Below are 22,398 nucleotides of genomic sequence, written 5' to 3'. Positions count from 1 at the left end.
GATGCTGTCAGGTTAGAGGCAGACAGGGAATTATTTCCAATGCCGTTACAGAGCCTCTGTGTCAGAGGAGTACTGGAATGGCTATTAGAGCGATGACAGGGCCAAAGGCGAGACGGGGATGAGAGAATGGCTAAGTCACAGTGACAGGAAATGGATGGAAAAGAGCTGCAAGGAGGCTGCTTGTAAATGTGATTTATAGGATGAGTGGGGGCAGGTAATTTTGATTTTGCAGTCAAATAATGATTCAGAATCATACCTAGGCTTTTATATGGTCTCAGGGTTTGTACATACCCCTTTCAAAGTGGACAAAAACCCATTATCATCTGGGTTTTGGTTTTAATGTGAATGGATCGAATTAGCATTCCCCCAGCTCCAATGGAAACACAACACCCAGGTGGACATGTTTCTCTCCTTGTTAGACATGATGTAATGATGATGACTGAAGTTAAGGATGCACGCTATTTAGTACTTTTCCGTCTGTCTCTGTTCAAGCAGCGCTCAAACATCGTTCACTCGGCACCGAGTTTGTAAGAGAGACTGAGGTAAAAGATTTTGGAGATGTACACTGATCAGCAAAGACATTAAAACCACAGGTGACAGGTGAAGTGGATATCACTGATCATCTCACTACAATCAAATGTTCTGCTGGGAAACCTTCAGGTCCCGGCCTTCATGTGGAAGCCACTTCACACGCACCACCCACTCAAAAACTGTTGCAGACCAAGTACACCCTCCTGTGGCAACAGCACTCCCCAATGGCTGGACAATACGCCCTGCCACACTGTAAACTGCTCAAGAACGGTCCAAGGAATGAAAGAGCTCAAGTCGTGGAACTGGCCTCCATATTCCCCAGATCCCAATCCAATCGAGCAGCCGTAGGATGCACTGGAACAAGTCTGATTCATGGAGGCCCCAACGTTGATCGGATTTGGCTCTGACCCATTTAGGCATGGACACAGGCCCTCAGAGGGTATCCCGTGGTGTTTGGCACCAGGGCATTGGCAGTGGATCCTTTGAGTCCTGTGGGTTACGAGGTAGGGCCTCCATGGTTTAGACTTGTAACGGTACATCTGATGGTTGTTCAATTGGATTGGGATCTTGGGAATTTGGAGGCCAGGTTGATGCCTTGAGCACTTTGTCATTCTTTAGGCCATTCCTGGGTAGTTATTGCAGTGTGGCCATTGATTAGTTCAGTTGCCATGAGGAGATGTATGTGGTCTGCAACAGTGTTTGGATGGGTGTTTTGTGTCAAGTGGCATCAACACGAGTGACAGAACCCAAGGTTTCCCAGCAGATCAATGCATTGTAACAACATGATCAATGTTTTTACCTGTCAGTGGTTTCAAAGTTGTGGCTGATTGGTGTATATGTATTTATATTGTCAGTGTCTTCAGTATTACTAAATGAGCTTTGTCAGCTTCCTGATCAGTACTGCGAACGTACAATTCTCAACAGAAAAGAGAAAGAAGCGAGATGTCTCATCCCTTAGAAATAATGATGAACCAAGAAAAACAAAAACAGGAAAGCAAACTTGTCTCCTGGCAATGGTAAAAGTAGTCAATTACCTATTTTTGTTGTTTCCGTTGCTATCACACATTTGGCCTTGTAAGAATGGGTTTGTAAAACACTTTGTTGGGGCGAGGTGAAGGCTGACGTCACTACATCTCATTTAACCAGGTTTAATGTGAATGTGCATGGTGAGATTTGTCAACAGCCCAAATAATCAAATCCAGGCAAAAGCAAAATTGCTACACAAAATGGAGCAATAAAGATGTGTAAAGCTTTATATTCCAGAGCTCTTTAACTAACAATTCTGGGCAGAGTGCACTTCATATGTTCTCTTCCACACTTCCAATCCTACTTGCCAATGCCCAATAAATAATTTACAGGGGTTTAGCAGAACATAGTGCTGTATATTAAAAAGAAGGCAGACTGGCTTTGCAAACATGAAAAGCAGGATTAGTATTCAAGTGGTCTTATAAAACCATATTAAAGTGTCATTATCTTTTTGTTGGCCTGTCTCCCGACTGGCACAGAACAACATTTTGAACATTTTGAGATGATTGTTTGGAAGCTGGAAATGAATAAGCGGCGACCCCTCATGCAATAATAGAGTTTGATGAACCAGATCTAGAGATCAGGGTTACTTCCTTCCTTGCCTCAAAATCACAGATTGCATTCTTTCTAATGACAGCCACCCTGAGTTGGTTTTACAAAACATAATAGAACAAGTGAAAACTGGCTTTGTGGGTTTAGTCTGCCTCTTTCTAGCTTCTCATGAGGCTATGGTGCTAATTTGTATCTGGTTTAACCCTTCCTTAAACCTCAAACTTCAGCACTCACAGCCACTGGAAATGTCCTGGAGGTTTGTGGGAGCTGTTCTAACCGAAAGAAGAAAGAAATTATTGAGTCCACATGTAAAAATATATTTCTGTTTTTAAATCGAATCAAAAGTACAGTAGATGTTGCTAAGTTAAGATGTAGGTTTAGACTGCTAACCCAAATTGTTACCGGTTTGTTGACTTAGGTTTGAGGTTTACATGTAACTTCACGGAAGTGGGAATCTCGACGCTTATATATACACATCAAATAGCATACATATTTCTGTGGATGTCCTTCAATGGGAACCATAAGAAATGTAACATACAGCTCGAAATGTACAACTGGAAACCTTACAATTTTAAGCTACAAGAGTATCTTCCCCACAATCCTATAATTTTGTAGCCAACAAAATACTTGACGACTTTATAAGTCACATAAGTTAAGTTGTGTAAATGTGTTTTTCTTTGTTTTTCAGAAAAATTGCTCGTCCTAACTGTGGCGACTGAGGAAACAGATGGCTTCCACCGCTTCATGAAGTCTGCAAGCTATTTCAACTACACTGTGAAGGTAAGACTGTCTTCTCATTTTCAGAATAACTACACAAAAATGTGCAGTTTGTCCAAGCTAATGATGTTACACACAAACACACACACACACACGCCGAGCCAAATGTCTTAAGCACATACTTGATTGATTAGGCCTGTTACAGGAAACAATGAAGTATAGCAAGCTGCGAAAACATCCATCTTAAAGGGATACTCCTAAATGTGAGTCCAGAATTCCCCTCTGTGGTTGAAGCCAGCAATAAAAGAAAAAATAAGGTTTTTTTTTTTTTAGTCTAAGCTCAAAGTAAGTGGACCTCAGCATTTGCGAAGTTCTCTGCCTGCTGAACACTTACAGACAAAAGCTACTTTGCTAGCTTTCTAAGGTGATTCTTGTGAATTATCCTTCTTGATTAGTTGATTTCCTGTTATTATTTGCTTGGTTATACTGTTCAAGTTTGATCTGCATCCAGTTTTTTAAGCAAACACCAGTGAAACTACATCAGTCAACAAAGAACAACAGGGAACTCACAATTTGACTATAACTCAGCTGTTAGTACTGCAGCCAATCTGGTCTATGTGGATTTTCAGTTATGAGGCTCCCTTAAGGCTCACAACCATCTACATCTCAATCTTCAGCTGTTTGCTTTTTTTTCTATTCTCAGTGAGATTATGTGGTATTCTGGCCTCGCTTGCATACAGGAGTCTATAAAATGTGCCATTCTAGCTACCACTGGAAAATCTGCCAATGGGGTAGCATACTTGCCCCCTTTTTTTTGCACTTTTTCCAAAGTGTAATTTTCTTGGACCCATCTTACTCTGCCCTATTTCTTGAAACATTCTTCGGGATTTCTTGCATATTGTAAGACAAGGGATAACTTTCCACCCACTGGCAGAATTCCTAACTAAGTAATGATGACATTACATAAAATGAGTGACATAAAAATGAGTGTAGAAGGATCATCTTTTTCAAACCGCTGCCTCTGGTGAAATTTGGTGACAAGCCAGTTCTTGTCTGGCTCTAGAACTTGTCCTCTGTGTGCTCTGTCTCAGGTGTTGGGAATGGGAGAAGCGTGGAAGGGTGGCGATGTGGGTCGGTCTATTGGTGGAGGGCAGAAAGTCAGACTACTGAAGGAGGCCATGGAGGCGCTGGCTGACCAGGAGGATCTTGTTGTCCTTTCCGTGGATAGGTAAGATACACAATTTTCTTAGAATTTTTTCCATGACAGTATTATCGGACCATTTTAATGGCAATCTCAGAACAATTTGAGCTTTCCTTTGTTGTCTGGCTTCTCTTAACAACTCAGATATATGTTGTGTGTGTGTGATTGAGTGGTAGCAGTGAGTCAGTGCTGCTCCTGCCTCCTGCCCTGAAAGAGGAAAAAATTTTAAATCTTGCCATCAGACGTATTACTTGAGAAAAAAAAAGTACTTCTATATGTTTGTAGCCGGCAAGTATAATCAAGACGAAGACCAAAAACTGTTACTCATTTTTTCTTTGCTCACTTGTGTCTTTCTTTTTTTCTTTTTCTTTTTCAGAGGCTCTGCTTTATTGAGCATTGTTCTGATTTAGCCTTGCTTCTAAATATAAGACATTTCCATGACAAGAAAGGGATGCAAAACACCCTTTATTGCCGTGTAGATCTATGAATTAAAAATTAAACTCATTTTCACAATCACAGACCGTAATAATTGCTTTCAAAGCGATGCTTCCTCAGTGAGAGCCGTTTCAGACCATTTATGTAGCACTTAACCGCCCTCTACTCATTCATGTAAAGGCATTATTATAGAGCACAGGCAAATATATGAGGGGCGTAATTTTCACTTGCAGGTAGCTGAATTATGAGTTTTCAAAGCCAATGGAAAGTTTTCCTGAGATAATGTGTGTGGTTTAGAATAATAACAGCTTTGCAGGCCATATTTCCTTAAATAGAGCTGGAGATGATGATACTTACTGTACCTTGTCACATGAATAATGTTAGCTATAATTGCTGTGCAAACTTGTCACACCCTTGAAACAGGTTATTGGAATATTTTTTTTTTCTTTACACTGTAGCGTGAGAAACCACATCTGCATTTCACAGATGATTATGAGATTTTCAAAAACGTTTTGAAATCTTTAATCCTGCTGGACCACCGTGGCAGTTTTGGACACTGTCTGCTTCTTATGCAGACACAGTTTTGTCCTATATGTCATTCACTGACTGAAGTATAGGTGACATTGAAATTCATTCATGGGTGTTGTGAAGGCTTTGAGCGTGGGCTGAATTCCCCAAGTGAAAAGAAAATTATTGCATGCAATCTTAAAAGCCATACACCTTAAATGGAGACCACAATTGCAGTTCACAGCCGGAGCACTTTGTGTGAGTTGGCTACACATCAGTCGATCTATGCATATTTGAATTGGCAGAAATTTGTCATGTGTATAGTAATGACTTCTGGGCTGCTATGGGAAATTTAACCTGTAAGGAGGGGTTATGTAATTTCCAGACACCATAACTCTGTAATACCAGCAAGAAATTAAAAAAGGTGGTGGTTATTTTAAACTTTTAAATTCATGAGGCACATTTCATTTACATATTTTCGGATAGGTTTGCTCCTGTTGGTGGGTGTGACTAGAGTTTAAGTCACACCATATGAAATGTACAGTGTTCAAAACACAATTTGGAGTATATTGTGTGTCATTAAACACATATTTAAGCATTGGCTTTTAGTGTTCCGTGCTAATTACCTTAAGAGGAACCATATGACAGCGCTGCATGCGGCTTGAAACACAACCCTGGTTTCTGCCTTCTGAGCTATTGATTGAATTCCCAGGCAACTCAGGTGTAGAGGACTTTTTTAACATATAACCTAATTTTGTGCTTAAACAAAGCTGTCACTAAAATTGAACAATGACTCATGACTATAGTGCCAGTCATACACAGAAATCTCATATTTCATCAACCACGCTTGGCGCATCGAGAAGGGGAGTCTGAGAAGCCAGCACAGTCGTTGTCTCCAATAACGCGAGCCAGTTTCTCAAGTAAAGTGAAAGACTAGCACGGCTCCATTAAGAAACAGGGCAGTGCGTAGTGTGTGTGTGGTTGAGGTACAGAGAGAGCGGGATAAGTTTAACATTGAAGTTGTCTAACAGCAGTCACTGTACAGTTCAGGTTACAGTTGGCCTTCCTTGATGCAAAAGTAGACTTTATGTTAGAGTGATCGCGATCACTATCTCTACTTAAATCCATTCAAGTATAGTAATGTTGATCTTGCTAGGTCTTGCGAGAATGGTGGTCTGGTATCGATGGTAATGGATTACGTCTGACTAGTTGTCTGACTAGCGACTGGTTCAAAATAGGGCTGGGCAAAATGGCTTTCAAAAAATATTGTAATATTTTTAGGCGATCCACACAGTATATCTTTTAGAGCAGTCTGATAAGCTCAGAAAATTACATCTCTTTAATGTAATGCAGCCTTTAAAACCAGGAAAGCTTATGCCATATAACGATATGAAGATATCCAAAATCTACGACGATAGTGTGTCTCATCTCACGATCAAAATATAATATCTATGTTTTGCCCATCCTTAGTTCTGAGCCACCAAGAGTCAAAACCGTTGACGATCTCACACAGCATTGTAGTGTGTTCTAAAAGTCAAAAGCAAATGTCACAGTCCCATTATAGTTTGAACTTTTAAGCTCTGTTATTGAAGCAAAGCAGTTTGGATATCTCACCACAGTGACAGCTAATTAAATATCTTTGATGATAAAATAAGCAACACCCTCAAAGAGAAAAACGGCTGGTTCCAAAGCCAGCTCATTCTTGAATTTATTTGGATGAATCAAACTTTTAAACATTGTCATGAATGTTTTGCCATGGACTGCAGGCCATTTTATACTGCAGCAATAACTCTGATTGATGACTTAACAAAGGACAGTACTTGTATGAACATGTGTCGGCCAGATGTGGATACCGTAGAGCATGCAGGCCTCCTTACATAGGTTAGACTTCACTTCCCCTCGTTACATGTGTGACTGCGGTGGTTCAGGTTGTCTAAAAATCCTGCCACCTTACATAAAACGCTGTTTATACAGAGCAGGTTATTTCGGATCCGTCCAGAATCAAAGTCACATATAGAGGAGGGTGTTTTTATAGTCAGTGACTCTGTGGAAATGAATTGGCTCTTTTCACTGTTGTGACTTCACACCTTTGAGGTAAAATCACCAGAAATATCGAGAGTTTCCACATCCTAAAATATCTGCCCTTTTGAATAATAGCATGCTTTTAAACAAGTCACCACTCACCACCAGCCAATATAAAGGGTTAGGCACTTTTTCCCCCGTCTGTCACAGAACTCTCTCGTACATGCACGCATCAGCGCAGGACTCTTATGCAAATACCTCACACAACACTCCAGAAATGCTTGTCTGTACAAATGCCCAATTATGAAGAATGCCCTTTGCTTACATTTAGATTTCTATCTATCTCAAGCAAGTATAAGCTGAGGTTGTGTGTCAGATGTGAGATAAAAACCTACTTGTTTAAGAAAACTGTGAGACGTTCCCTGAAGGGGGACCGGGAATGAGAATGATCTGTTGTATATTTTATCTTCACTCCTCCCTTTCAGCTACGATCTTATCTTCGCTGGGGGACCAGAGGAGATTCTCAGGAAGTTCCAGCAAGCCAATCACAAAGTGCTTTTTGCTGCAGAGGGACTGATTTGGCCAGATAAGCGGCTGGCTGACAAGTACCCCTCAATTCGCAGCGGCAAACGCTACCTCAACTCTGGAGGTGGGTTACAAAGTTCAAAATATGATTGAAAGGCTGAAATGTTTTGACCAGTTTTCTCTGCCTCCATGTTTAACCCTGACCGTAAGATCCCTATATTTAAATCTTACCCTATCTGACATTACTTAAGCTCTGTTTTAACTAAAGGTTGGTACTGTTAATGGTTGTTAATACACAAACTTGTTTGAATGAGAACCATTTCATGTGTGAAATGGCCATAGTATTTTCATGTTTGGGTGGACTTGTATTAAAGTAACTCTGGTTGTAAAGTCATTACATGTATGGTTGCACAATGGTTAACATCAAAGCTTGATTTTTAGGGCCAATGTCAATACTGATATGCAGAAAAAAAATTTTGGGATCAATACGCAAATTTTTTTGCAATGAACCCCGGAAATGTGATTATACAACACTTATTACAAAGATCTGTAATGGAAGCAGGATGTTTTACAGTTGAACAATAAACTATATAGTATATAATATTGTCTAAAATGATATTAAAGCACTAAATGGTAAAGGTCACTGGACATTTAATAATTATTAATTATTCCAATTTTCTTTGTCTGCGTTATAATCTCTAAAAAGTCTTGATATCGCCATCATCCGATAGTATCTGCAGACGGATATATCGGTCGGCTCTAGTTTACATTCCACCATCATCTGTCAAACTCTGAAAACTTGCAGACCTAGTTGGAATTCAGTGGGCTGCGCAGTAGTGCTCAGTGTTATTGCTCTAAAGAGCGGTGGGATGACTTCAAGGAATGACAACAGACTGGTGTTAGTTTAAGATAAAAAAAAAACAGCAGGAGTTTTATTAGTATCTCTTTTGGTAAATTGAAAGTATATTTTTCCTGTAATCTGGCTCCTTGAGGTATTTCCTGTCCAAGTGGTCAGGAGGTGACAAAAGCCCATTCATGGGAATGTTAACTGCAGACTTTGTCCATTTTAAATCTCTCCGGTGATCATCCACCAAGTTTAAATGTTTTAAAATCAAGATGTTCAAGGCATAATGTGACATCCAGTACACAAGTGATGCTCAATGAGGGGAAAATTACTGAATATCTGGAGGCATTTTTTTTTTAACAAAACAGAATGTTCTCATGCATAAAACCACATGGCAGGTCCAGCTGCATCCTGCCATTTGTCAGTGTCCAGTCTGGACATAGAATTACTACTTTCCTTGTGGTCATCAGCCTGGTCTGACCTCCCATATTGGAGTCTGGCTTCCTCAGACTGATCACAGACTGTTTTTAGCATTCATTGTCATTGACATGACATGTGGATTTGTCTTGGCCCCCAGAATGTGCCACAGTTTGTGTAAAATTGCAGGTTTTGTTTGTCTTTCAACGGCTACCGCCCAAAATGACCATTGGGGAAGGTTTTATAGCATCTGGACACACACTACGTTGTCACAGAGAGTACAGTGTTAAGAGGATGGAATCGAGATACAGTAGGGTAGTGTTTGTGTGTGGCTCTGTTTCTGTCCGTGTACATATGTTGTATCTTCTCATTAACAAATCTAATAATGAAGGCCCGGCCAGTCCTGGTCCAAAGCTCCTGTGTTAGCGGTCTAAACACCAACACTCCCTTGGTGCACACTGAGCTCTCTGTCTGGACTGCTAGCTGCATGACTGACTGAGCTAACTAACTAACTAACTAACTAACGGTGGCAACAGTTAGCATCCATTTGCATTTATTCTGCATTTTTATTATGTCATTTCTTACATTTTGCACGTTTAAAACAGAGAATCCAGACTAAAAGCAACACAGTTACAGCCACCAAATGCAGAAAGGAGAGCTGACTGTGTCGATATGTAAATGAATTGGCTTATAACCACTGCCCCATAATTAGGACATGAGGAGATCGGACTATAATTACATTTATGTATTGCATTAAAATAGTAAGTTGCTTGATACAGTTTAACATTACTGTTTCTGCTGCAGCCCCCGCGGTATCAAACGTACTTGGGAGCAAACAAAAAAGTAAATATAAAAGCATAATTCAAAGCGGACCTTTCATTTCTTCAGGGCATCAGTGTCAGACTGTCTCTGTTGTCAGAGAGTATCAACACAGGAAAGCACAATGAAATGGCTTTGACATTGCTGGCAGCCAACAGGAAAAAGATGAGAGCCCTAACCCTCTAGGAATGATTGTATTGTCCAGAGAACTGATTGGTTCAAAAGGCGCTTTCATGTGTTGATCTGTTACCCTGAACATAACCTGCTCCGGAGCAGGTTAGGTGTGCAGCCAAGTTACCATGGCGATTTATCCCGTTAAAAAGGTGCACTGCCGTTGTACCCCTGAGAAGTTAACCCTTAAGGACAGCTAAGCACAAATCCTGCTTCATAGTACAGGCCTCAGGGACCTTAAACCTTACATTTCCAATCAATAAGTTCTGTTGTTCCAAGTTCCATGCTTTCATTTTCTTGCAACTATGCAGTCAGAATATCACATACTTTTAGCAGAGCAGTATAAAACAGGACATTTTTCCCATTGCCTCATATCAAAAAGGCATACACTTCACAGCACTTTCTGGGATCTGTCGATTTTAAAGCCCTCATTTTGAGGATAAGCCACCTATTTCCGTAAAATGCCATGATTTCTCTTGAACCTATGCTCCAGCAATTATGATTATGTCATGTCTATCCATCGACTTGTTTACAATGTCTCTGGCTTTTTTTAAATGATGGGATGCAAAACGATGCAGACCAGAAACACAGCCAAACCCTGCAATCTGTTCCTGTGGTCAGTGTCCTTGAGCATGAGAAGAAAAAAGTGGAGACAGGGGAAGACTGGTGAAGAGATTTGCCATGAGAATGTACATTTAAGAGAGAGTGTGAAATACTAGCACGCACTGTTCCAGAAGGTCAGTGAGTTGTGAGGCAGCAATAACATATAGACTAGAGCTTTTCGCTTCCCATTATTGAATTGCTTTCTATCTGAAGACTGTGGGAAAGGAAACTCCCTGCCCATTTCTTGTGTGTTTAGGATTACTGCCAAAACTCACACTTTGTGTAAGGCAGTCAAGCTTGCTAGAGTGAAGTCTATGGGCCGAGAAGCCAGCAGATACAATATAATTGTCACCAACAGTCTGCCAGTTGTATATATGACCTTGTAAACATCTCTCAAACCTATACTTTACAGCTGTATATATGTTTACTTGTAGGTATAATCGGCTACGCCCCATACATAAACAGAGTTGTTTCACAATGGAACCTCCACGACAATGATGACGACCAGCTCTTCTACACCAAAATATACTTGGATCCTTTACAGCGAGTGAGTATACCTGTGTGAACGCCAACATTTGATTGAAAATGTATCCTAGAAAACATATTTTAGATGGCTAAGATACTCTTGTGTGTTTCAGGAAACTCTCAACATGACTTTGGACCACAAGTGCCAGATTTTCCAGAACCTGAATGGGGCCGTTGGTGAGAAATTACAGAAACTGGCTCAGTTTCCTGCTTATATGTATCAAAATTTTTTTAAATATGCTAAAATTATATATTTAAAACCCCGCTTTTATTCCGGCACTTGTAAGCGAAAAAAAGGGCATTAAATAACTTGCTGCAGCAGCTTAAACCCCTGCATCGTTTCACTCCAGCACAACATCGCACTTGTAGGATTGGCAATCACACGGCACGTTTTAAACCTTTACAGCTCTTGTCCATGTGTTAAGTCCATTTTCATAACCTGGCCTGAAACATCTCTTGTTCCTGTTTCTGGCAGATGAAGTGCTTCTCAAGTTTGGAACGGGCCGAGTAAGAGTTAGAAACACAGTGTACGACTCTCTGCCAGTGGTTGTCCATGGCAATGGAAACACCAAAGTGAGTGAGAAATGAAGCCCCTCAGGCACAACTAACACATCAGTGTACTTATGGCACAGCATACATACTTTTAAGTTAATCATACTCATCTAAGACAATAGGTTCAAGCTTGAATTAGCAAACTCTTCTTTCCCATTTGCAGATGAGTTTCTGTTGGTCCGCACCTTTCAGATTTGTATCAACGTAGCATGAATTATAAGATTTAAGTGCATACATTCCCCACATGTTCAGGAAATATAAATATTTCTCCTGTGATACTTGTCAATGACCCATAAGAGCCAGCTCACTGTTCCATGGACAGTAGAAGTGTGGCCGAAACAAGACTATAATTCTTGTCTCCATGTGTGCCCTATTTTCTTTTTCGGCACCACTCTGTTTATTACAGTGACAGAATCCGCCAGCTGAAAAGCAGGATGTCCATACGATACCATCATCTCTCTGTGGAATTTCTTTTTCCTTGCCCCATCTCTTTACTATTCTTGCCCCACCACCGGCCGCCTGTCTCTGGGCTCCCTTGGTAATGAACCAAATCCACCAAAATGTTGAGTCATTCTTCCCAGAGGCCTCAACATCTGGAGGTGAAGCTCTTAATGGTAGATCACAGAATTCTTGCCGCAGCAGTGGTTTTCTGCCTAGCTCTGACTATTAGTTTATTTTTACTTTCCAGCCATCTAGTTCAATGTGGTTACAAATACATCACAATGTTAATGTCTGCGATAAGAGACTTGTGAGCAGTAGCGCACTGAAACTGCAGTTTTTCCCATAAATTGGAACTTTTCATACACACTAAATACACAGTAGCCATAATTGCGATTGCAACATGTTGACATATTTTTTAAGAGAACTTACAAAAGGAATCATTACTGTCAGTTTAACTTTCTCAAGAGGAGACAATTAAAGCTCTGTGGTCTTAAGTCTGACAAGTGATTCAGCCTGGTGATTCTATCTTGTCTTATCCAAAATTCTCCTCACAATAAATCATTGGAACAATACCTACTATCATACCCCAAGGTAGGACATTCCAAACACCTCATTATAATGAGATGGGGTTTCACCGAATCGCACAAAAGATTTGGATATTTTGCTTATTCTGATTCCAATTCACTGTCACACCTGCTCTTAACTCCTTTCCTTTACAGATGTACTTGAACTACTTGGCCAACTATGTCCCCAATGCCTGGACCTATGAAAATGGCTGTAGCCTCTGTGATGACGACATTGTGGACTTGTCTCAGCTAAAAGTAAGTGTTTTAAATTAAGACGTTTTCCTTCTGTTTGCTGTCCGATTTAGTCCATTTCAGTGCAGCTGTGGAGATTCTGTATGAAGCCACCTCCCTTTGGAAAAACGGAAAGGATGAAACATCAGCTGGTCTTCCAGTATGAACCATCTTTGAGTTTCTGTCTAGACAGCAGGAGCAAAGCCCCAGTTTGCCCTATTTCAACAGATAAGCAAGACTTGTGGTGCCTTCCCTTTCCAGAAATAATAGGCTATGTGCCCGTTGGTCCTTTTGGACCCTTTTAAAAGAGCACAAGTGCCAGGGAAACTACTCAGGGGGGAAAAGGAAGCAGTGCACTGCTGTGGTGCAGGATATGGCTTCTGGGGTTTTCAGAAGGGCTCATTTAAAGGGGTGTCACTGTCAACCGGCTTGCCTTTTAGTGGGCTTCTCAGTATGGGTTTTATCCACAATAGTAAGCTATGGCGGTTATGCTGAAAATTTGTTCATCCAAGGCTGGCGACGTATAGGCAGCAGGAATGGCAGGCACTAGGATATGTCTCTGGCTGTATGATACGTCTGTCAACAACCTTAACTTTACCTCTCTCTCTCTCTCTTGGGCATAGTGATGAAGATCTGCTGTATGGCCAAGATCCCAGTTAATTAGTTCTAAAACTTTGATTATAATGAGCAGTTTTGTTTTAAACATTCAAAAACTGAACAAACACTGTCAACAGGGTGTGAAGAAAAAACAGTGATGATGTTATGTCAAAGTGGTCTATGTACCGTGCTGCGGAGATATCCTCTTAAGTTAGCATGCTAACCAGCAATAGCCCCTAGTTTCAGCTGGGAGATGTAAACAGGCTTTCATTTAATTAGCAAAATAAAAATAAAAAAAACTCTGCTGATGTCCAACTCTCTCTTGTTCCTCTTCCCACCACGCCCCTTTTGTCCTCTCCTGCCATGTCTTATCATTCCGGAATTCATAGTGCTGTAATGCTGTAAATCACCTCCATATTGTAGCCTCTGTCTTCAAACTGACCTTGTTGGCTCTCTGAGGTGTTCACTCTCAGGCTGACAAATCAAGTTAAGCTGAGTCTCTCCTTTGCCTCCATGGCTAAGTGAGCCATGAGTTAATTAGCTAACAGAAGATAGCTACAGCTATTGAATTTTTGCCATGTCTTACAAATTACAATTTAGTTTGGCACCAACCTGTTCAAAAGGGCAACAAAATCTGTAATCACCTTCAGGGTCTTCACACTACACATACAGAACAATGCTTATCATAAAATGTAGTACTGACACATAAACTCTTAAGATTTACCGTAATCCTGCAGGCTCCGTAAGTAAATGTGCTTCACTGCTTTAACTGGCGCTGATTCAGTACAAACCCAGCTACATGAAAGGCATCTTTGTAAAAGTTGCTCTCAGTGACCTTCCACCATGAATGCAGAAAAACAGTGCCTCTCAATAATAGGCAAGTTAGCAAGATGTCATTCCACTGTGCCACTCTATGTGTTTGGGATAGAGACTTCTGGAAGATCAGGTCATGTGGAAACACTGGTCATATTGTGGTAAACCCAGGTCACTGGCAGACTAGCTTGGCTCTTTGTGTACTTTGGGTATGAGCTAAGGCTTTGCAAAGACACTGTTAGTGTTGCACTACAAAAGCCCTTTACTGAGCGAGCCAGACCGCCTTCGCTGCTAGTTGTGTTGTGTGTATTCAAATCAAAGGTGTTGCTTCTTACTGCTTTCATAAATTCTTTTTACTTTACAGCCCATTTTGCCATTCCATTCTTTTGACTCTCGGTCCACTGTATGTCCACATCAATTTAAGCTCAATTTGGCAAAATGCACAAGTTCCCCTTCTAGTGCCTGAAACACAGTCATTGCGGATCTTGCAAATTAGACGGTTCTGTGCCGTTCCCTTTTCATCCCCGGCCCAGACCTCTGCTGTGAACTGGTCAAGAGGATCAGGATTCCAGACAGAGCTGTGTGGGCTGGAGCTGGAGTGTCATGGGAAAATGTTTCCTCTTCTCTTCTCTGTGTCTCTTGCTCTTTTACTCTCCATGTCTTGTTTGTCCCAAATGTCTGAGCAACAATTTTGTACATGGGCTTTCCTCTGAAAAGAGTTAAACGTGGCAATTTCATGTCAGAAGTAAGAACACCTGTACCCATTCGGGACTGTAGATCGCTTATATTAACCGGTCTGTAGAACCAAGAGATGACCAATCATTCTTTGTACAGGTGACATTATATTTTTTAACAATGCCACAGAACACAGCAGAGAAAATAACAGGTATTGCATTGTTTGATTAAGTTCAGTAAGCGATGTGGAACAGTTTGTAGCAACTTCGCTCATGTCTGGCAAGCACTGTCAAGCAATGTGATTTATTATAAACAGTGTTCCATAACGAAGCTGTTTTGTCTGAAATATAACTAATTTGTCTCCCCTCTAATCCAAACAGGAGTATCCAAATGTGCTGGTTGGAGTATTCATTGAGCAGCCAACTCCATTTCTTCCTGAATTCTTCCAGCGGCTGCTGACCCTTGATTACCCCAAGGATAAACTCAACCTTTTTATCCACAACAATGTGAGTGTATGCAGCTGCAGTAGAACTCCAACATGCATGGCTCCTAATACGTGGCTTCTAATCTATTAATATTGGTTCCCTGCTCAGGAGGTTTACCACGAGAAGCACATCCAGAAGTTCTGGGAAGAGAACCGGAATGTGTTCGGCAGTTTCAAAGTTGTGGGACCAGAAGAAAATTTGAGCCAAGGAGAGGCCAGAAACATGGGCATGTATGTGGACCATTTCCCGAAATCTATCATCTCTGCAAACTCTGTGGTTTGAAGGAGAAAACTGATGAAGCCACATGGTGTGTTTGGCCCTGATTCATTGGTCATTGCCAAAAGGAAACTTTAAACCTCCAAGGCCCTGTCCACGCATATGCAGGGATTTCTAAAAAAAAAAGAAGAAATTGGCATTTTAAGATCGCCGAAAAAGGAGCTTTTGGAAAACTCCTTCTTTCGTTATTGCTGGACAGGCAGAATTGGAGATTTTTTTGGGAAACGATGACGCAGACACGCACATTTATCAGTGTGTGTAGCATCATGAACGAATACGAATTCTGAGTATGTGTTATCATATTGGAGTATCTTAGTTTGTGCACTGACAGATGTTAAATTTAGAAAGACGATTGAGAGAGAGATTGAAAAGATGTTTTGCTGACAAAGAAGATTCTGTGAAGAGCAGTCACATTTTCCTGCCGCGTTGATAGCGTTATCTGTTGCTAAGCAGCCGACCAGAGCACACAATCTACTTCCTGTTAACCATTGAACACGCATGCCCAGTGTACGTGACTAGCCATTAGAAATGCGTTGTCAAGCATATCTGACCGATGCAATGTTTCCCTGGTGGTTATGACGTTTCTTCTTGGCCTCTGGGTGTTCATTTCAAACAATAAAACATTCATGCTTCATGGATATACAGAATGTAGTGTACCAGCTCAGCAGTTAGCCGTCCAGATGTTTGATAACACTTCCCTTCTTGGCAAGAGAATAAAGAATTGTGCGTTTGAAATACTACATGGGAGTAAAATGGGTGCAGTATTTCTCACGGTTTTCTTCCAATCCTGTAAATAAGTGATAGTCGGTTGTCAGTGTGATAATTCAATCTGTGTGGCCTCATCACAGGGAGCCAATCAAATGCCCAGCATGCCTCAAAGCGCTGGTCAGGAAAGCTCTATAATGAAGAAGTCCACGGTTTATTAGTAGTCTCTAACCTTCCAAAAACATTATCACATTATCCCATGGAAGCTTAAAGAGAGTCAGTGGAAGTCTTGACTCTCTGTGATTACTACCAAGTATTTCAGTGACTGTAATCAGGTTCAGATTGAATAAGCACTACTTTCTCTGCTTGTGTCTTTGTTTCATCAGGGATCTCTGCCGTAAGGATGCCACATGTGGCTACTACTTCAGCATGGACTCAGATGTGATGCTCACCAACAGACAGACACTGAAGCTCCTCATTGAGCAGAACAGGTAATCATATATTGACTGAAAAAGAAGCCATGCTGGAACCCATTCAACATTCGGTAGCTGTTGTGATCGTTCAACCATTGAATTTATCCCTCAAGTGGCAAAACCACAAGAACATTACAGCCGAGTGAATGAAAGTTAAAAATAAGCCGTTCTGGCTTCCTGTTTTTGACCGGCCACATGGAAACACTGAAAGAGTCTGTTGCACTAACCCCGAAATGCCACTTTGCATTATACTAAAAAACAAACATGCAAACCCTTCTCCCTTCTGCAGCTCATGAATGAGAAGAAACCGTCTTATAAACTACATATCATTGTGCCAGTGGTCATTGCATTGTGACCTGCTGGCGGCATGCAAAGCAAAAGCTCTTTCGAGGATATTTAAAGACAGCATGAGAACTCTCTGTTGGCATTGAAGTTGTGGGAGGAAAATGTCAATCTGTCTTAACCAAGAAACTTCAGCATTGGTATACAGTACTGTAGTGCATCCATATCAACCAACACTGTGATTCATGGGTTTAATTATTCCAAGTCTGTTTAGTTTATTTCATATCATAGAACAAAAAAATCCCTCTCATTTTGGTTTGGGCTTGTAAGACTAAAAGACCAGCAGTGGAAAAATCCTGTGTTACTGTAATTCATGCAAATTCCAAGAAACAGACCAGAGTCAGGGTTTAAAAAAACAAACTTCTGCAGCAAGATGTTATACTTGACTGAATCCAGTCCAGTGTGTGTTATGTGTCTGGTCTGCTTTATGCACTTCCGCGATTTGTTAGTGACTTGGCAGTGATCATATCTCACCACAGAGAGGGTGATCTCCTCGATGTAGCACGCTGGTTTCACCACTTAAAGGTCGAGTACATTAGATGGTTGGCCGTCTGTGAGATGTTGCTGAGTTTTATCTGCTCTGACGGGATTACCATCTCTCCATTCTGCCTCTTGCTTCCTTACAGAAAAATAATTGGACCCCTTGTCACTCGTCATAGCAAGCTGTGGTCCAACTTCTGGGGAGCCTTGAGCCTGGACGGTTATTATGCTCGCTCTGAAGATTATGTCGACATCGTGCAGAGAAAACGCGTGTAAGTCACATGCACGCAACGACGGCTTTGCATTTTTATGGTTCGCATGCCTGTGTTGGATCACTCAGCGTGTCAACGACCAACATAAATCTTTAACTGTTGTTCTGGAACAGTTCTCATCCATGTTGAGCCATAAACGACAAGACACATGAAATGCCTTTATTATAACATACATCCTAGAATACATATATGAACAGTCATTAAAGCCATAATCAACCTGAGCAGTGATTAGTGCTGCGCATCAAAGCCTGAGGCGTGAGCACAGCTGTGGTCAAATTCACTTCCTCTCTCTGAGGGGCACACTTTTTTTGCGTTTAAAAATAAGTTAAGATGGTGACCAGATGGCGCAAAGAAGTAAACATTAAACCACCCCAGTCCTTGTTGTTCTACTAGCAACCTATTGATAGGTCATGGTGTGCGTGCAGAGGGTGGGGATCTGGAGATAGCATAAACCTCCAATACAAATACAGCAGTGCAAGTGGATTTGTTCACAACAAACTGGGAGGGAAACCCAGGGCTGAATTTCAGTAGGAAATGCAAAAAAATCTAACGAAAAAAAATCCTATTTTTCAATGTTCAAGAAAGTGAGAAAACATTGTTTTGATTCTGTCTTTTATCTGGATCCACATCAAAATGTATTGGGTCTGTTCTGGACTAAGGCCCATTCTCCATCCAGGTTTCTTGGAAATCTGTTTAGTAGTTTGAATGTAATTTGTTGTTGACAAACCAACCAACCATCAAACGGACAAGGGTGAAAACATGAACTCCTTGGCTGAGCCAATAACATCCTTTATCATATTTGACATGCTGCCTCTTCGCAACATCCAAGCCATTATGGCATCATCGTAGCTGAATGAATGTAATAAAGTGGAGAGCATCAAAACTGATAAATGACTTCTCCCAGATCTAAATGTTTTACTTGGTAGAGTGTTTGGTGAGAGTTGTTTATTCATTATCTACTTAGCTTTTACAACTTTGTTTCTTTCCAAAATGATCTGAAAATGCATGTTTTTTTGATTGAAAACCAGGAGCGTGGTCCGCACCTGTTAAATCCTGCTCCTTTCTCTTGTTTGCGTCCTGTTGTTTCTAGGGGTGTGTGGAACATTCCTTACATGGCACATGTATACCTTGTCAAGGGCAGTGTCTTGAGGAATGAGCTGAAAGAGAGGAACTACTTTGTTCTGGAGAAACTAGACCCAGACATGGCTTTCTGTAGAAATTCCAGAGAAATGGTAAGAACACTTATCCTCTATCTGTAGGGATTCCTGTCTAAGTGTGTGACTTGGCGTGAAGATATTCTTGCAGTCTGCAATTTGGTTTGGACCGATCCAATTCCAGTGTCTATCAGTTGCCAGTATCAACGACATTCCCGTTACGATCCAGAAACTGTAGTCTGTTGTTTTTCTGAATCTTATTGTATGTAATATTAAACATGTGTATATAGTATGTCATTTTAAGCACACTGTCAATTTTAGTCCTGAAACACAAAGGCATCAGTTTTGGCATATATCCAAATTCAGGTATCAGAATTCCAATTTCGAATTGAAAAAAGCTGATTGGCACATCTTTAGTCTATTCCGTGAAGAATTTATGAAAACGTATCTGCGTTAGGCCACAGCAACACTGAGGGATATTCATACCACAAAATTCTGTAAAGGTCCAGTAGTACTAGTTTAAAAATACAGTCAATTTTAACCCTGACATAAGTCAACAGCTCAACGGAAACCAAAGACTGGCAAGTATAAGCTGTTTGAAATGTATTCGTCTGTCATCAAGGCATGAGCCTCCTCTGTTTGTGGTTGCTCTATGGTGCTTCACGGATTTCTGCTCCACTTATATCCCATCATCATTCACTTGCTCCTTTTCTCGTTGATGTATGACCATAGATAGTGCAACCAGTTGCAGTGCCTGGCTAGCTGACAAAAGTTGTTTTGTTTGCTATGTGTTTCTCTTTCAACTCGTAAACCAGTCGTGTTTTATGTTGTGCACACGTCACCCGTGCTCTGAACTAAACAACAAGCATGCTTGATCCAAACCTGGCCTACTTTTGGATTTCTTTGCCTTTTCCCCGGCATGCCATTAACCCACAAAAAACATCAGCTTCAGAGGGAACCTTGCTCCTTTTTCATGCAGGCGCATTTCCTCTCCTCCTGATTTGCTATGTTTGTGACATATATATATATATATATATTTCACCTGTCAGCCTGTCTCTGATTCTGAAACAATATTACATGTTATCCTATTTACATGATGCTTCTCCTTTATTTTAGACGAGTCACAGAGAAAAAGACTCCCCTTCTCCGGAATCATTCCATATGCTCAGGCCCCCAAAGGTTTCCATTTGTTTTGATTATTCTGCTTTCTGAAACATCCATTTCCAATGGGTTAGCACTCAAGAGCCATCCCAAGCTGTTGCTTAGCAGACACCGAATCACATGCAAAAGACTTGAACCTGATTTGACTGAGGATTTATTTGCATTGCTGAGTTAAATTCTGTACATGTGTAGGTATTCAGTCAGAGTAAAAAAGTAAAAACACTGAAACAGCATGTTTCTCCATTGGAATGTAGTATTATCAACACCACTTCAATACTGAGTTGCTGTTTATGTTGCTGCCTATATCCTTATGTAAGACATCAGGATGTCTGGCAGCTCTTTGGAAATTGATGTTGACCATTTTGCTTGAGTTTAGGTTCAGAGGCAGATTTTTTTTGGCTAAGCTAGAGAGAGAAAAACCTGTTTTCTGTCCTGTTTTTTTTTTTTTTTTAAATGCCTTCCAAGAGGAGATCAAGGAGGAGAAAGACAGTTTGAAAGTCAGTTCACATGCAAGTCCCCTGTCCTGATGCTTTACCCCCAACAGCTGAAACCCTACAGAACACACACGTAACCCAGCTGCTCCCTCTAAACACACTGACTGATCTCAGACTAGGCTCCAACAATATTTCTCGCTCATGTAAACCACCTGGTCTAAATCACAGCTTTCATAAGATGATTTTGTACATTTGCAATTTGGAAACCTACACCAGGAAATTGCCAAACCACCCATAATTCATCATCTCTTGTCCTCCACAAAGCCTAGTCTGATAGTGAGTCCAAATCCACCCCTACACACACCCTCCCCATGCTTCACTGTAGAGGGAATATCATTCCTGGATTTGCTTTATCCCAAGCTGCCCCTTCTGTTCCTGTTCTCCCAGCCTTCTCACCTCACTGCCCCACCCTGTCCTGTTCCCAACCCACCAACGTCCTGCCGCCCACCACCCATAAATAATCCGAGATTATTTATACGGCATCTTGTCTCTATCCAAGTTGAACATAACTGATTACAGTGTGTTAAAACACACTTGAATCACACTTTTTTTTTTTTTTTCCATTTTTGTGCAAATGAAGCTTCTAAGTAGTTTGCCACAAGGAACGGTTTGTCAGTTTTTATGCCAGTGCCCACCATTGATGAGTTTCATAAACAGTTGTCATAATTACAAAATAACCTACAGTATGTACTGTAAATGTGGATATGTTACGGTTGTGTAGATATGGATCTGCTAAGAATTGTTTCTTTGAGATAGTTCAGAGATTTCAACTCCAACTTTGGTGAAACTGACTGAACTTTTTCCCGTTTGCTGCAGGGAGTCTTCATGTACATAACAAACCGGCACGACTTTGGGAGGCTCATTTCCACAGCCAATTATAACATCTCTCATTATAACAATGACTTGTGGCAGATATTCGAAAACCCTGTGGTAAGTCATTACGATCTCTCATTATTCTTCATTATCCCACAGAAAAAAATGGATTTTTTTCTGAATGGCTGAGATAAACAGCAGCCACCTGTTAAGGTTATTAGCCATAATGGAAGGATTGCAGGTGCGAGACGATTTTGAAATAATGACTTCAGTGTGATAAGACTCCTGGCTGATAAGGCTTTGTGATTTACTGCTGGATCTTGCACGCTGGGACCCGCTATGTGGGGGATTAGCTCAGTGAGGTATGCAGGTCAGCAAATAGTCCCAAAAAAAATGGCCACTAATCTGAAATTCTTTCTCTTCGCAGGACTGGAAGGAGAAGTACATCCACCCAAACTACACTCGTATTTTCACTGAGAACCACATGGAGGAGGTCTGTATTTCAGTGTGTGTTCGAGACAGTGAAAGAGAATGACATAACACTGCACAGAAAACCTGACATCTGTTTTTAACATTACTGGATATTACAGCTCAAGGTGAAGGTATGACTCAAGTCTGTTCACAGAAGCCTGTCTGATCGCGTGTTTGTATTGCAGCCTTGTCCAGATGTGTTCTGGTTCCCGGTATTCTCAGAGAAGGCTTGTGATGAAATAGTCGGGGAGATGGAGCACTATGGATCCTGGTCTGGAGGCAGGCACGAGGTCAGCGCTGTTTTACTGTACCCAGAGCTGTTTATAAATTCATGTGTTTCACAGGATTAGAAAATTATTATTTGGCTTTTGTTGTTTGACACAGGGTCCACATTTTTGGGGGAATCTGTTATTATCTTTAAAAAAATATTTAATTAGTCAATCGTTTCATCTTTCAAATGCGAAACAACAAGGGCCAAATGTTTATCGCAAATATTTCCTTT

At 40.9% G+C, this 22,398-nt stretch overlaps 1 protein-coding gene and 1 long non-coding RNA gene across 9 annotated transcripts in view; one reads left to right on the top strand and one right to left on the bottom strand.

The window, feature by feature from the left end:
* The window catches only part of LOC115569660 (uncharacterized), a 281,040-nt gene that overhangs the window by 90,889 nt on the left and 167,753 nt on the right, over window positions 1-22,398 (bottom strand). The window lies entirely within an intron of this gene.
* plod2 (procollagen-lysine, 2-oxoglutarate 5-dioxygenase 2) overlaps window positions 1-22,398 on the top strand; it is a 37,922-nt gene that overhangs the window by 11,136 nt on the left and 4,388 nt on the right. Inside the window, exons 2-17 of one of the 2 annotated variants that reach the window (XM_030397687.1) lie at window positions 2,798-2,889; window positions 3,918-4,054; window positions 7,477-7,640; window positions 10,805-10,917; window positions 11,009-11,072; window positions 11,371-11,468; window positions 12,608-12,709; window positions 15,151-15,276; window positions 15,364-15,485; window positions 16,623-16,727; window positions 17,678-17,803; window positions 18,894-19,035; window positions 20,074-20,136; window positions 21,429-21,542; window positions 21,853-21,918; window positions 22,082-22,186. In XM_030397687.1, the coding sequence (XP_030253547.1) occupies window positions 2,798-2,889; window positions 3,918-4,054; window positions 7,477-7,640; window positions 10,805-10,917; window positions 11,009-11,072; window positions 11,371-11,468; window positions 12,608-12,709; window positions 15,151-15,276; window positions 15,364-15,485; window positions 16,623-16,727; window positions 17,678-17,803; window positions 18,894-19,035; window positions 20,074-20,136; window positions 21,429-21,542; window positions 21,853-21,918; window positions 22,082-22,186 (1,739 nt within the window). The remainder of the gene's footprint in view (window positions 1-2,797; window positions 2,890-3,917; window positions 4,055-7,476; window positions 7,641-10,804; window positions 10,918-11,008; window positions 11,073-11,370; window positions 11,469-12,607; window positions 12,710-15,150; window positions 15,277-15,363; window positions 15,486-16,622; window positions 16,728-17,677; window positions 17,804-18,893; window positions 19,036-20,073; window positions 20,137-21,428; window positions 21,543-21,852; window positions 21,919-22,081; window positions 22,187-22,398) is intronic. The other variant, XM_030397688.1, reaches the window with a different exon arrangement.

The sequence above is a fragment of the Sparus aurata genome, chromosome 19 (assembly GCF_900880675.1).
Source record: "Sparus aurata chromosome 19, fSpaAur1.1, whole genome shotgun sequence".
Classification (NCBI taxonomy): Eukaryota; Metazoa; Chordata; class Actinopteri; order Spariformes; family Sparidae; genus Sparus; species Sparus aurata.
This window is presented reverse-complemented; position numbering and strand designations above follow the sequence as displayed.